This window comes from Vulpes vulpes, chromosome 15 (genome assembly GCF_048418805.1).
Source record: "Vulpes vulpes isolate BD-2025 chromosome 15, VulVul3, whole genome shotgun sequence".
In the NCBI taxonomy this organism is placed as follows: domain Eukaryota; kingdom Metazoa; phylum Chordata; class Mammalia; order Carnivora; family Canidae; genus Vulpes; species Vulpes vulpes.
The window spans coordinates 88,466,836-88,482,678 of record NC_132794.1 but is presented as its reverse complement, the minus strand read 5'-3'; the positions used below and the strand labels follow the sequence as shown (position 1 = coordinate 88,482,678).

At 50.2% G+C, this 15,843-nt stretch overlaps 1 protein-coding gene across 3 annotated transcripts in view; it reads left to right on the top strand.

The window, feature by feature from the left end:
- CRTAC1 (cartilage acidic protein 1) overlaps positions 1–12,898 on the top strand; it is a 157,676-nt gene extending 144,778 nt beyond the window's left edge. For 2 of the 3 annotated variants that reach the window (XM_072739679.1, XM_072739678.1), the window contains one exon: positions 4,577–5,191. In XM_072739679.1, the coding sequence (XP_072595780.1) occupies positions 4,577–4,713 (137 nt within the window). In that variant the 3' untranslated portion in view covers positions 4,714–5,191. Of the gene's footprint in view, positions 1–4,576; positions 5,192–12,746 lie in introns of those variants that run through there. The other variant, XM_072739681.1, reaches the window with a different exon arrangement.
- The last annotated feature ends 2,945 nt before the right edge of the window (positions 12,899–15,843 follow it).

The following is a 15,843-nucleotide window of genomic DNA, read 5'->3' as shown; positions in this document are numbered from 1 at the left end:
CTATTTTTGAGCCCATAAACCTTTTTGGCAAATTTTATTGAAATGTACCATACATATAGAAAAAGACACAAATCTTAAGTGTACAGCTCAATGAGTTCTCACAAAGTGAGCCCATCTGTGTCACCAGCACTCTGCTAGAGAAACAGATTGTGAGCACCCAGAAGCCTCCCCAAGGCCCCCTTCCGTGCACTGCACCCCACCCCAGGACACCTGCTCTCCTGACTTCTACCACCATAGATTCATTGTGCCTGTATTAGAATTTGTTATAAGTAGAGTCATAGCTTGCACTCATTGTGTGTCTCGTTGCTTTTGTGGAACTGAAAAACTTTTATTTGGGTCTCAGACATTTTCTGAGGCCTGTGAAAAGGCTCCTAGGCTCTAGGTACTGTCGAAATCAGGGGTGCTTGACCTCATTTTCACACTAGAATCTCCAGGGAGATTTTTTTTAAAATCCTGATGCCCAGGCTGCACCCCCAGAACAATGAAATCAGCATCTCTGGGGCTAGGAACCAACATCAGTGTTTCTCTTGCTCACCAGGTGACACTAATTGCAGCCAAGGATGAGAGGCACTGGTCCAAGTAATTTTGTAAAATATTAGGTTCCCTATTTTACAGCTGGGGAAGGAAGTTGAGGCTCAAGGAGTCTCCACCATGTGCTACTCTCATGAAGCCTGAACTCCAATTTAGGTCTCACCAGGATCGCTATTTGCATTGCTTTCATCCTTGGCCAATAGTAAAGCCAAAACCAAGTGCAGGTGCCTCCTGCCAGGAACTTTCCTTACTGTAAGTCCTTCCAGAGCTGCGGAGAAGGGAGCCGGGTGATCCCAGGAAAAGGGCAGCACCCCAGGGGCTGGCTGTAGGGAGAGCCACCACCAAATGGATTCCATCTTTGCTGCACGTCCTCTGAAAGCAGGTGGAAGTGGCTGCAGGCTTCTAGGAATGTTTCCCAGATGCTTGATTCTGGGGTGCAGTGCACGACTCCACCACTTGGTGGCACAATGAGCTTCTGTAAATGCTGGGGTTCTCCCACACCCCAGAGGACGCTAGAAAGCAGAGTAAGGCCGCAGTGAGGACAGGGGAATGGTAATCCAGAGCTGCCTGCCTGTTCCAGGCTGGCAAGGGGGAGGCAGAGACATGGCTGTGACTGGACCCGTGGGAGAGCCCACGTCCCCCATAACTGAGACACCAGAGGAAAGCCGGGGAGAGAGAAGCCACGCCTCACCTGCTTCTCCCCACTCTGCCTTCACCACGCTTCCCCTGCAGCCCCACAGTTCTGTGGAGAGCACAGCCCACCTGCACTCCTATGATGCCCAGAGGTACCAGCCCTGGCTGGGAGGGACCAGGCACAGCTCCACGCTCTTATCTGGCGATCTGTCAAACCCTCACCTAGCATGGCTGAGGACCTGGAGCTCTGACAGGGTCCCTGAAGCTGGATTGATCATCTTCCACAGTTTGGAGTCACATTGCCTAGATTCAAAGCCAAGCTCTGCCCACTTCCTAGTTGTGTAATTTTGGGCAAGTTATTTAACTTCTGTGAGCCTCAGTCTCCTCGTCTATAAAATGGGGATAATAGTCCACGCCACAGGGTTGTTGTGAGAACTGAATGACTATGTGGGGTCATAGCCTAGTGCCTGGCACGTAGTGATAAATGTTAGCTACTATTTATTATTATTGCTAATAATAACCTTGCAAACAGGACAGAAAGAATCTACCTGCATGTTAAAGAACCATCGTGATACCCACACACACCCCAGGTTTGAGCACAGGCAGTGAGTCCTGCCTGCCTCCTGGTTCAGGCAAAGGCCCAGCTGCCCCTTCAGAGCAGCAAGTTCAAGTGTGAAAGCCACCCAGAGTGCCACTCAACACCACCCAGCAGGGATCTCTCCAAAGCCCCCATCCTGAGGCTGGACATTGTCCCCACAGTCTGGTGAGAGCCTCTCTTTGTCCACAGACCTGAGTGTGTGACCCTGGCCACCCTGCAGCCTAAGGCAACTTCCATCAGGATACCATCCCCATGGTGTCTTAGTGAGCATTGAGTCAGGTTCTAAATTTGGGATTGTCAACCAGCTGTGTGACCTGGGGCAAGTCATGTGACCACTCTGGGCCTCCATTCTGCCTCATTTAGATGATCTTTAAATCCCCTCCCAGCTCTAGCATATGGTTTTACCACAGTATCTGGCACACCGTAGGTGCTCGATAAATGTTAGTTTTATAAAATGCAAGACACAACCCTGCTAAGCTCCAACACTCACATGCTTTCCTAGTCTTTAAAGCTGAGTGACTTCTGTGATCCACTCCCTAACAGGGCCCAACCTAGGTTAAGAGCTCAAACCATGGGCATTTAATCAATTTATAACTTACTTTTGACCTGGTTTTTAATCAAGCTATTCCCTCCACCCAGGGCTGCAAGCACCCATAAAAGCTCCAGATTAGAGGATCCTTAATGTAGCCTCCCCCAAAGACCACAAGCTCCAAGAAGACAGGATGGGTCCTGCCCATCTCAGGTTCACTGCTTCTTCAGGAACGCACTCAGCCCCACCTCCTTGGCATGAGGCGGGTGGGGAGCTGAGCCTCCCCTCACTGTGGTTCTGGGGCATAGAACTGGCACTCCATCACATTAGGGGAGAGAAGCAGCACAGAGCCTCAAGCTGGGCAAGTCCTTTTATTGGAAAAAGAAATAATAAAACCAAAGGCCACTGCATCACCTGTGCCCAGCCATCCCACAGGAGAGGCACAGGTCAGACATAAGGCCCAGCCACACAGTGGGCCAGGGTGAGCACGGACCAGGCCCAGGGGTCGGGGGGCTGCCGTGGAACCCACTGGTTGCCACCCTCTGTGGGGGATCCTTGCACCAGGACAACCCCACCCCACCCCCGACTCAGGTTCAGGGACCTCTTCAGTTCCTGGGTAGGCACCTTCCTCGCCTATGCCATTCTTTTGTCCAAACGAAAACCAGACCCCTCTTTGGTTCTAGAAAGCTACCCGCAGTGTCTAGTCTTTCACCTGCACTTTGAGCACCTCCTGCCAGCTGAGGCAGGCAGCCTTCTCTGTCCATCATCAGGGCACCAGGACAGGGCTGCTTCCTTCCCACTGGCCACCCTGGGCCTTGGCAGGCAGGGCCTCATTGCCTGGGTGTTTCTCTTCCCTTTCAAGAAAGGAATTTGCCTTTTCCCCCTGCAGGCTGCCACCTCCTTTGAACATCCAAGGAAGCCTCACTCATGCAGCCTTAGAGAGCTCCAGAGCCTGGGTGGGCTGAATATGCAGCATGTGTGGTCCTGTTGCCATGTCACAGGGGGTTTGGGAGAGGGACACAGAAGGCCCCAGAAGGTTGGCTCTGCTCTCCCAGACCCCCAGCATCTCTTCTGCTAGAATGTACACAGTGGGGAGAACTTTGCAGGTGGGGGAGAGATCAGGAAGAAGAGCCAAGCTGGCAGCCCCAGGCAAGGGGCAAGGAGCTTTAGGACATTTATTTACAAAGGACAGGCTGGACCCATGCAGGGAAGCAGCCTCAGACCATCACATACAAAGAAGACAGGATGCAGAGAGGGGCAACCAAAGGAACCTGGCAACCAAAGGGAACAGACAAGTGCATGGTCATATACACGTACACATGCACTCACACACAGGTGCACCCACACGTGTGCACACACTCACAAAGGGCACTCACACACATGCATTCACGTGTGTGCTCATGCACACACCTGCACACCCACACGCACATTCATGCCCATGGTGCACTCATATATACTGCATGCACACGCACTCATTCTCACATACACACGGGTTGTAATCTCGAGAAGTTGGCTCCAGTGGTGGAGGTTCAAACCTCCCAAAGCTACATGTCTCCACGATGCATTTCTCTAGGCTCCCATATAACCTCTCAGAGCCCCAGGCTGCGTGCCCCACAGCCAGCACCTGGTGTCCTGCACAATCTCAGGGTTGGGTGTCTCTTGACAAGGCCAACGTGGCCTCCAGGCTTTGAATGGAGGAAAGGGAAGCCAGGAGCATAGGAGGGGTCAGGAGGGGACTGAGTGGCTCCCATCTCCCCAGACCTCGAATCCCGTGGAGGCAGGATCACAGACAGGCAGAGCCCCTGCAGTGGCACCAGAAAGAGCAGACACTGGGAGACAGCCACGGGGAGCAGGACCCTGGCAGGAGAGAGTCCTGGTGGATATGGGATTTGGAGTGAGGGATCATGCGGGGTGGGACTTCTCTCTGGGACCTGAGCCCCCCTTCAGGGTGTTGGGAGAGCAGCAGAAGAAAGGGGCTGTCCAAATTGTGTTGCCCACAACGCCCCAGCCTTCCCCTGGAAGATCTGGCGGGGAGAGACCAGTCCTGCCCCCTACCCCCCCACCCCCGCCCCCCACCCCCGAGGAAAGGAAAGTGCCAGGTCAGGAAGTGGGCCGACTGCGGGAGGGGGCGCGGGGAGACAGCCCGCAGGACCCCGGGCCAGTCACCCTGCCTCCCGCCCCGGGGAGCAGCGGGGGCCCACAGAATGACTCAGAAGCGGGTGCTCTGGTAGCGCAGCCGCCGCAGGTCTGAGAGGCCCTCAGTCCGGCCGTACACCTCCCTGCAGGGACTCTCGGCCAGTCACCGGGCCCCCGCCCCGCCGCCCCCGCCGCTGCTGCCGCTGCCCGAGCTGCTGCCACTGCTGGAGCTGCCGCTGCTGCACCGGTCCTCGTAGATGGAGATCTCGATCTGCGGCGGCGTTAAGGAGGGACCCCTTGCCAGCTGCCGAGGAGGGGCGGACGGACCGGCGGACGGAGGCCAGCAGGGGAGCGGGAGGCCGAGCTATACCCCCCACCGCCCACCCCGCACCCTCCGTGCAAGACCACAGCAGCCCCACAGCGGGCCGAGCTGGCGTGGGTGCACACCCCATCAGAAGCTTCCGCCCCAGGGGGTCTAATTACCAAACCCCAGGACCCTTGGTTTCACTGCAGGCAAGTGGGAGGGCTTCGGTGCCCTGGCTTCAATCCTGACTCCCCACTCTGTAGCGATGTGGCCTGAGACCAGGCATTTAACTTGTTAGCCATCAGTGATTGCCTCTGCAAGATGGTGGTGGTAATAACAGAATCTCAGGGCTGTCTGGGGACGGGCTGAAAGAACACATGTGAGGCCCGAAGCACAACGCCCAGTACTTAGTAAAGGCTCAATAAAAAGAGGCCCTTCTCACAGGGCTTTGTAAACAGAAGATTCCAGTATTTGTGCTTTCTTTACTTTTTCCTCTCAATTTTCAAGTGAAATTTCTTTTTTTAACAACTTAACTCTTGTTGCTAGTGACTGGGGATGGGATGCGGGCACACACTTTCCCAGGTGAGGAGACCTATAACCCACCCCTGGGCCAGCAGCCCACAGATCATTTTTCTGATCTGTCAAAGAAGGACAGCAGGACGGACGCCCAGAAGTACAGGAGACTATAGACATGTAAAGGGCCACAGAGATTTGCGTATTCCCTGAGGGGCAGTACAGCCTCATAGCTAAGTGTGGGCCTGGACTCCAGTCTTGGCTCTGATGATCACCAGCTGGGTAACCCTGAGCTGAGTGACTGAACCTGAACCTGAGCCAGTGACTGAACCTCAGTGTGCTCAGTGACAAGGAGAATATAAGTCATCCACCTTTAGGGGTATTAAAAGCCGTTAATATGATACCTGCCATGTATTAAGCACTGAATAAATGCAGCCCAATAAAAGCAAACCCTAAAATTCATAAATAGCATTGATAACTTATGGTGGAAGAAGGAGTCAGATGACCCAAGATGTGAGAAGTCCTAGGAAATCCCCTAGCAGGGGACCCTAGGGTAGTCCCTATTTTTTGGGCCCTACTGGTTGGTAGCTCTGTGCCTGGACACAGAACAGCCAGGAAGGATACAACCCTCATCCCGCGCTCCACCGGGTCTGTGAGCAGGAGGCCTCGAGGGGCAAAGATCTTCTCATTCTGCTCCTGGATATAGCGGGAGATCTTCTTGAGAACCTGCAAGGAGAGGGGCCAGTTGAGGATGAGGGCACAGCAGGGGAGCCCTGGGATGGGCATGCAGGGCAGTCAGGAGGGGAGCTACCTTCTCGTAGTGCGTCTCCATGCAGAGGAAAATGAAGTAGGCCGTGGCACAGGCCAGGCAGCCCTCAAGGTAGGAGCTGCCTCCAATCTTCTCAGCCTCTGCGTAGAAGCCGTTGAGGGTCTTCACTGTCTCCTCAAAGAGCTGCCGCTCGATCTGGAGGGAGAGGGCGACAGGGAACCAGGTTGAGGTCGGCCTCCCTAAACAGTGGATAGTCACCAATGGGAGGGTGGCAGTGGCAGGGCCACACTGGTGGCAGAAGATGCCCACAAGCAAGACCAGAGAAGCCGTGGCTGCCTACGGAGCACTGGACTGGGAGTCAGGAGACCTGGGGTTCAGTCCAGACTTGACCAGCACCTAGCTGTGTAGACTTTGACTAATGACTTTACTACCCACTTTCCACATCTATGAGGTGGGTATAAGAATGGCTACTTGGCCTCCCTTGGAAGCAGGAAACCCCCACAGTATCGTAGATGTGGACACTTTCTACAGGGGATCAGGAAAGAATTCTAGTGATTCTGCCCCCCCCCATTTTGATACCTGTGAAAGCACCCAGGACCTAATTGGTAGGGGTTTCCCATGTTTGAATGGGACTCCAAATACACGACTGATTTGTGAGACCTCAGGAGTATCTATGCAGGAGGGGGCATCTCCCTCAAGGTAAGAGGTCATGAAGAACACAACAGCCTCATGTGTGTGCACAGCTCGGAAGCTGTCCAGCCTGCATCTATAATCATAATAGCTAATCTTTATTAAGCACTTTCTATGCCTTCTATTTCTAAAAGCACTTTCAGGTACCAATGTAACATTGTGTGTCAGCTATACATCAATTTAAAAAAAAATAGGGGTGCCTGGGTGGCTCAGTGGTTGAGCATCTGCCTTTGTCTTAGGTCATGACCCTGGGGTCCAGGGTTCAAGCCCCACATCAGGCTCCCTGCAGGGAGCCTGCTTCTTCCTCTGCCTATGTCACTGCCTCTGTGTGTGTGTGTCTCTCATGAACAAATGAATAAAAATCTTTTTAAAAACTTAAGACTTCTAAAAAAAATTAAGACTTCTATAAATTCATCTGGCAACTATAGATTAAATTAAGCAATGGCTGCAGTGCCTAGGTGACACAGTCAGTTAAGCATCGGACTTCAGCTCAGGTCATGATCTCCAGGTCCTGGGATTGAGCCCTTTGTCAGACTCTGTGCTCAGCAGAGAGTCTGCTTCTCCCTCTCTGCCCTTTCCATCTCCCCCTGCTGGGGGGTAGGGGGTATGGAGGCTCACACACACACACACTCTCTCTCAAGTAAATAAATAAAATATTTATTTATTTATTTTTTATTTATTTATTTATGATAGTCACAGAGAGAGAGGCAGAGACACAGGCAGAGGGAGAAGCAGGCTCCATGCACCAGGAGCCTGACGTGGGATTCGATTCCAGGTCTCCAGGATCGTGCCCTGGGCCAAAGGCAGGCACCAAACTGCTGCGCCACCCAGGGATCCTAAATAAAATCTTTAAAAAATAAATTTAACGATTGATTCATCTGGAAAAAGCTTTGCAGAGTCTAATCTTTTTTAAAAATTCAATAAAAGTAAGTAAATAAATAATGCACGTTTACGCATTTTTTTCACTTTCAGCAGATCAAAACTTTGCTCAATGGTCCAGCACCATCATCTCTGTCCTCTTAACTCATGTCTCTGCTCCCAGCCCTGCCAAGGGAACTGCTAAAGTTGGATCATGTCACAGCCCTGAAGAAGAGCTTTGAAAGCCTTCTTATCTCTAAGTAAAATCCAAGAAGTCCTTACAATGCCTGCTAGGCCATACCTTGCCTGGCCTTGTGTCCCCTGGGCCTCCTACTCTCCTGCTCACTTAGTCCCCACTCTAGCCACACCCACCGCCCCGCTGCTTCCTGAAAATACATAAGTCCTTTACACCTGTGTCCTTGGATGCATTATTCTTCCCCAAGACACTCCCACCCCAGACTCAGGTCTCACCTTATCCCCTGGCCTCCCCAGCCATTCACCTCTCCCCAGGTCTCCCAGCCCCGTGACAACCCCCACCCCTTAGTTTTCTAGTACTGGTCACCACCAGAGCTGCTACACGTTTACTTGCTATTTTAGTCTTTATACCCTCTAGTAGAAAATAAACTCCAAGTCTTCACTTCTATACCCCCTGTGAGTATGTATGATTGCCTCATACATAGTGGTTGTTCAGTAAATATTTGCTGAATGCTGAGTGAGTGTGTCCAAGGTTACACAGCTCTGAAAGAATTCTTCTAAAAAAGAAGTAGTCTGTCTGTCTCTTCAATACATAACCCTACACTAGATTGGAAAGTCATACTCCAAATTCAACAGATGTCAAAGTATCTACAGCCCCATTTTTTTACATTCCTCAGAGCACCCCCTTCCCCACTCACCACTACAGGATCAGAACTATCCATCACACAGGTTAGAGATCTTCCGTGCCCATCTAGGACAAAAGGTCTCCCCAAGAATAATCAGAAGTTTGGGGTTCCCAGTCACTATCCCTACACAGATCTGGAGTGATGCATAAGAAAACACTATGCTTTACCCCAAAAGTCGCCATGCCCCAAAGGACAGGCATGTCCTTTGATGAGATGAGGAGAGCCCATGGCTCCCTAAAAGCTGGGTGGGGATCAGCTTAGCAAAAGGCAGCCCTGTCCCACCTTCCCAAGCCCATTCAGATGGGCCTGAGCTGCTGAATGAAAGAGTCAGGGTCTGCCCGCCGCCCTCCAGAGGGCAGACTACAACCCCAGACCAATTCTACAGCAGCCTGGGATGAGGGCCATACATAGCCCTGAACCAGAAGCAAAAGTTGGCTGCAGGATCTGACGCCTTGCAAGGGGTCTGGTGGTCTATAAGACCCCCAGGTAGCTGAGTCTGGAGGAAGAGGCTGTGGGCAGAGCCCTTGGTTGATGACCCAGCTGTCAAAATTTTTTAAAGCTCTGCATGTAGGGCTAAGAAGTGCTGCTAAAATGTGGAGATTCCAGAATCTGCTGCCATCACAGGACTAAGGAATCTGCTTTTGTTTAAGAAGCTCTCCAGGTGGGCAGCCCCGGTGGCTCAGCTCAGCGGTTTAGTGCTGCCTTCAGCCTAGGGCGTGAACCTAGAGACCTGGCATCCAGTCCTCCCTGCAGGGAGCCTGCTTCTCCCTCTGCCTGTGTCTCTGCCTCTCTTTCTCTATGTCTCTCATGAATAAATAAATAAAATCTTTTAAAATTAAAAAAAAAAAGGGATCCCTGGGTGGCGCAGTGGTTTAGCGCCTGCCTTTGGCCCAGGGCCTGATCCTGGAGACCCGGATCAAGTCCCACGTCGGGCTCCTGGTGCATGGAGCCTGCTTCTCCCTCTGCCTGTGTCTCTGCCTCTCTTTCTCTCTCTGTGTGTGACTATCATAAATAAATAAATAATTTTTAAAAAATTTAAAAAAAAAAGAAGCTCTCCAGGTGACTCTTGTGCTGCTGACCTTTGTGGGCTGCTGAACTAGGAAATCTGAGGCCTTTTCAGCTCTAACTTTTCATGTGGTGACAGCAAGACACTATCAGGGGCACTGTTTAATTCTTCCATGTGAAGTGACTGAGCAAGTTATATGACACATAATACTTTTATACTGGAAAAAAAAAATACATTTGATTAAGTCCTTGATTCCATCATGGCCTGTGTTCCAAGTTGAGAAAAAAGCCATCCTCACCCGGCTATCCAGCTCTGGGGGGAATTTGGTCTGGAACTGACAGATGGTCCCATCACTGTAGTCTCTCTGGATAAAGACCTTGGTGGCCAGCGAGGCACTTCGCCGCAGCTCCTGCAGATTGTGGACCTAAGGAGGCATACAGGAGACACACACTCAGGGTGACCATCCATCTAGATCATCCAAGACTGAGGGAGTTTCAGGATATGGTTCTTACAGCACTAAAATCAAAAAAGTTCCCAGCAAACCAAGATGTTAGCCACCCTACAAGTGCTCCAGGAAGACCATGGGGAAGCAGGACTGTGGAGCTTACCAGACAAGATACCTCAAGCTATCTCAGAAAGATCTGGAAAAAGCCTGAAGCAGGGCCAAAGCTGAGCCAAAAGGAGAGGTTCTAGAACCAGCAACAGAACTAGAAACAAAGTTTAATAAGGGGAAAAGACTTCCTAGTGGCTGGCCCAGATCCTTCTCTCGCTCTAGCTCTCGCTCTCTCGCTCTCTCTCTCTCCTCCCCCTTCCCTCCCTCCTCCCCTCCATCCTCCTCCTCCCTCTTTTATCCTGTCTTATGCACACACAGAAACTTTCATACTTTTGTTTACTTGGCAAATATAAAATATTCACAGCTCCTCAGGCCTCATGCTTGGGGAACCCAGCCCTGAACAAGACTGAGGTCTCAGAAGTGGGACTTAAGGCAGTTTGGCAGGGGTGGGGGTGGGGGTGCAGGAACTGATATGCCTACCACCTTGGAGGGATATTTGGGTTCAGGTCAAGTTAAAGCCCAGGACAGAGAACATCAGGGATAGCTTTCCCACTCAGGACATCTCGTCACAGGAAAGAAGGGGACCCCAAATTTCCCCAGAGAAAATTATGAATAAAGTGGGCTGAAGCTCCAAATCAAAGAAACACCTTGCCCTGGTAGGAGTGGGGCAATTCCGTCCCTTGCCCACACCTGCAGACTTAACATTGACACAGACTAGCATTTGAGGGGAGTGAGCTCAAGTCCACAGAAGAACAGGTCCTCTTGGGCAGCCCAGGTGGCTCAGTGGTTTAGCACCCCCTTCAGCCCAGGGTGTGATCCTGGAAACACAGGATCGAGTCCCTGCATGGAGCCTGCTTCTCCCTCTGCCTGTATCTCTCTCTCTGTGTGTGTCTCATGAATAAATAAATAAATAAAATCTTTAAAAAAAAAAAAAAAAAAAAAAGAACAGGTCCTCTTTCTTTCACTTCCAGCCTTAGCCACCCACATTTGAAGCTAGCATTCCACTGGGTAAAATATGCCAAACATTGGAACCACGTGGAGACCAAGCCCCAAGGGCAGAGTGAGCACACAGCCAGTTCATCCTGTGTAATTAAGGTGAATCCATTCAGTCATTCCTTTCATTTATTGAGTCCCTACTACTGCCAGGCTCTGGGGATGCTGGGCTAAAGACAGCCTGTGAGCTCCAGGGAGGAAGACAAGTAAGTATATAATAAATTAGCCTGTGATAAATGCTTCAGAGAAGTAACATCTTACCCAGAAATGCTTACTCAGAAAAGACTTCCTGAGGTCTGTGTTGAGTCATAAAGGAAGGCCAGGTGCTGCCAGTGATAGGGGGCAGGCAGTGGGTAGGGAAAGGATGTCAAAGCAACCCAGATGGAAGGAGGAGCTTGTACAAAGGAGCAAAGATGGCAGAGAACTTGGTCTAATCCAGTGACTGCAGGCAGATTTCAGCAAGATAGGAGTTGGTTTGTGGATTAGATAAGAGCCCATGGGATGACAGTACAGAGAACAATCTCTGTGCAATCAGAGAGAGCTGGGGGTGGGGGGAGTCTCTAATAGAGGGGAGAGTGTAGAATGGAAGACACTTAAACTTGTTTAAAAGCTGGGGGAAAGAGGGGCAACTGGGTGGTTCAGTTGGTGAAGAATCCAGCTCTTGATTTTGGCTCGGGTCATGATCACAGGGTCATGAGATTGAGCCCTGTATTGGGCTCCACACTCAATGGGAAATCTACTTGAGATTTTTCTCCCTCTGCCCCTCCCTGCCCCATGATAGCACATTATCTCCCTCTCCCTCTCTCTCTCTCCCTCTCTTTCTCTCTCTCAAATAAATAAATCTTATTTTTTAAAAAGCAGGCAGAAAGAATAAGTAATGAGAGAAAAGTAAGAGCAGATAATTGGTTAATCAAAGTTCTGAAAAAAGGAAAATCAGAGACTTTCCTTAATCCAGAGAACCCTTGCTCTGCATAAGAGATGTGGTCCCAGAGTATTGGGACTGAATTGAAGAATGTATAGTGTTCCTCTTGTCTTAATAGTCCTTGATTCCACCAATCAAGGTTTTAATTGAGAAAGCCCCCTTGACATCCTCTAGGATCCTATGATAACTTTGAGAAACAAAGCAAGCTTTGGTGATATTAAGTACTGTTATTCATGAATGTGTCTTCTCTGTCTGGTTAAGATTTCATATTTTTGTATTTTCCAAGGAAAGGGGCTGTGGCCTTCCTCTGCCCTTCTAAAACCAACTGACATGAGCCAGTGGATCTTGAGGATAGATTTCCCTAGCCCCAAAAGGATCATTCAAGCAACTCTGAGAGGGATGCATGGGAATTGGGCATGAGTGAGATAAGAGGCCAGTTGAAGGGATGGATTACCTTTGTAGTGGTCCAGGGGAACACAAAAGTGTGTCTAAACCAAGGAAAGTGATCATGCGAATGGAAAGAAGGGGAGAAAAGAAAAAAACCCCAGTGCTTCAGCCATTCTGATATGGACTCTACTTCTTCCCCCCAACAGCCTCCTTTGTCTGTGCCTAGTGCACACATGCACTGTGTGCTACCATGAAGTTATGTATCTCTAGTGACTGTCTCTAGTGACTTGACCAGAGCCACTTCTTCCTCCCATGTATACAGCTAAGATTAATCCCCGGCCTGCTGTGCAATTAAATGTGGGCATCTGACTGAATGGAATGTGAGTGGTATGTACAGGCTTGGCTCACAATGACTAGCCTCTGTAATCTTTCCCCTCCCACAGAAACCAAAGAAGCTATATTTTGAAAATGATGGAACCATAAGTTGGGAAGAGCCTGGGTCCCTGAATCAGCCTGAAGGAGATCCACCTGCTGGTCAAAATCACCCGTCTGGGACTTAACTGAGCCATAAATAAACTTTTAGTTTATCATTCCATTAAGATTTTAGGGTGCTACCTTACACAGTATAGTCTCATCTCCTCTTGGCTTTGATCCATATGTTCTCAAGTAGCCAGAGTAGGAGGGGCCAACACCCTTTCCAACCCCCAAAATCCTGAGCCTTAGAACACTGCCTCTGAGTGACAAAGAATCTGTTTCCCTCCCTGTAGAGTATTTGTGGAGTCTTGAGGAGTTGCTAGAAGATGGTATCAGACACATTGTATACTCCAGAGCCCTCATCTCCCAGTAAAGCGCAATATAACAGATTCATCTGTAGTTGGTGAAGGGTGGGTTTAAGGCAAGGCAGCATCTACTGGCTCTCTCCATCCACAATGACTCAGTTGTGAGGTATCGAAAGGCTCTTACAGAAAGAAGGCCCACTGACCTGGGAGCAGGAGATCTGGGTGCCACACTACTCTGGGACTCCATTTCTTCAGCTAGAAACTGAGAAGCTAGAACAACGTAGTCACTTAAAGCCCATTCCAGCCCTGACATTCGGGAGGCTTTTTCAGGGATTACGAATGCAAATGTTTATAGGGACTAAGCATATAAGTGGGCTGGGTGAGGGCTGTGACTGATCAGAGAACTCATGCCTTGTCTCAGGAAAGCGACCAATCACTGCCATGCGGTAATGTGAGCCCAGGATGCTGCGCTTCCGACATCTTATGAGAAGCCATAAATCCAGATTTCTTTAATATCAAATATCTTGATTTTTTAATGTTTCAAATAAATTTTTACATTTGTAAGCATGAAGCAGATCAAGTAGGCACAATCATGAATGACATTCATTCCTAGGACTGCCAGTTGAGGACCTCTGAATGAAGAACCCCATCACTGGGGCCCTTGGGCCAGAGCCAGAGCCAGAGCCCATGCACTTGCCAGCTCCTTAGCTTTCAGGAAGTGAGTGAGAGTTTTCAAGAGATCTATGATGCTCTGAAATCCCATAAGAGGATCCCAGAATATGCACACACCTCACTACAAGGCCACAGCTTCTGTGTCTCCCCTAGCAGCTCCCCCAGGATTTCTTAACTGACTCTGACACCTGAGCTTCTCATCTACTTTTTACCTTCCTCAGCTCTGCCCTCTCTCCCACCACTGTCCCCAGGCCTGCCGGCAGCTGAGTATAAACAGGACCAAGAGGCATTTTGTGAAGAAGAAAGAGAAAATCAGTGGTAATATCTGTTGGCACCAATTTTTGAACTTCAGAAGGACAGGGATAGGGAGGCTGCCTGAAGAGTGGGTCACACACCTGATAGAGCCAACCCGGTAGAGGTGGGGAGGAACAAGTGCTAGAGTTCAGAAGAACACTCCCAGTCCCAATCTGCCCACATCAAACAGGAGGCCCCATCTGGCCCACATCTCCGTCCTCATTAAAAACTAGCTAATTCCAGAGGATGCATTTGAGGCTCAACTCAAGAATCAGGGGATTCAGCTAATGAACCAACACCATGCTCCCTGGCTGCTGGGGCATGGAGGAGGAATGAGGATCATGAGTCACAAGCAGCCAAGTCAGGCCTCAGGATGGAAACCCAAGCATAAGGGCTTCCCTTCTTCTAAGCCTACACCAGGGCCAAGCCCAACCCACTGTCTGCTGGTTGTTAATTCCAAGCCTCAGAGATCAAACCTCCAAATGCCTTGCTTTGATAATGCTGCTTGGGTGCATTTAAAAACCTCTTAGAGACCAAACTTCACCACTCAAAGAAGCCCTCCCCGCCAGACATTTCCCAGTTGTCCTTGGTTATCTGGACTATTTCCCAGGGCAGACCCTGCTCCCGGTGACACACATTCACAGAGGTTTGTCGCTCAGGAAATGGGCTCATTACAGTTTTCCAAATGAGGTCAGTGTATCACTCAGGAGGCTTCCTCCCTCCTCTGAGTTCCTCACACAGATTCCTCCCCTAATGCTAACTCCTGAACAGAAATTAAGAAGCAGAAAAGATCTAGTTCCCACGCCTTCCATCTAGAGATCCAGGGACATGCAATGTTTCTCAATGTCTCTCTCTCTCTCCCCTCTGTCTTCCTGCCCCTTCCTCTCCTTCTCTCTCCCCTCCCCTCCCTCTGCCTCTGTTCCTCCCCTCTTCACCTCTCAAAACACCTTCTGCTAGAACTGAGGACCTCCCACTCAGACTCCTAAGGGAATGGCCAAGACGTTTGGCATGAGGTATTCCTTCTCCCAACAGGTTTTTCCTGAGAATCTTAACTCAGTCCTAACAGTAAAAACAGCCTGGGGAGAATGACTCAGTCCACAGCCCAGGGAACGTGTACATTCTGTGCCTTGGCAGAGCTAAGGCTTCCTCCCTCAGTGCTGCCAGCAGGGTCCACCTGAGGCCAAATTGAGAAATGGGTAATGTTTGTCCTCTGCTCTCCATCCCTTCTGGGCATTCCTCTGTCCCTCTGCCCTCAAGCTGACCCAGCCAGGCTGAACAAGGAGCCTGAGTCTTTCTGCATCCCTTCCCCCATCACAGCCTCATCTCACCGCCCCTCACACCCACCTCTCTGTTGAGCAACACTGTTAGCTAATGGTTACACCTGGATGCAGCAGAAAAGACACTGACTAGGGAGACAGAAGATTCGAGCTCTAGTCCTTGTCCTGCCCCTTTTGAGCCATAGTTTATTGAATAACTCTCACATTCCAGTTGCATCATCTGTAAAATGGGATAATGATGCCTTTCTTGGCTTCTTCATAGGGATCAGGCAAGCTTCTGAGCCTGTTAGCTCATCTGTTAATTGGGGATAATAATACCATCCTTGCCCACTTCACAGGGTTGCTCTAAAGCTCAAAGGAGATCACACATGTGATAGTGCTTTGTACACAGCAAAGTGCTACATTCACAGAGGCATTATGAGCAGAATCTCTCCCTGGGGAGAGTCATGCATGCTTCACAGCAGCCTCCTAGAAACACCGCCTCAACCTAGAGATGTGAGCCTGCTGTTTGGAATTTG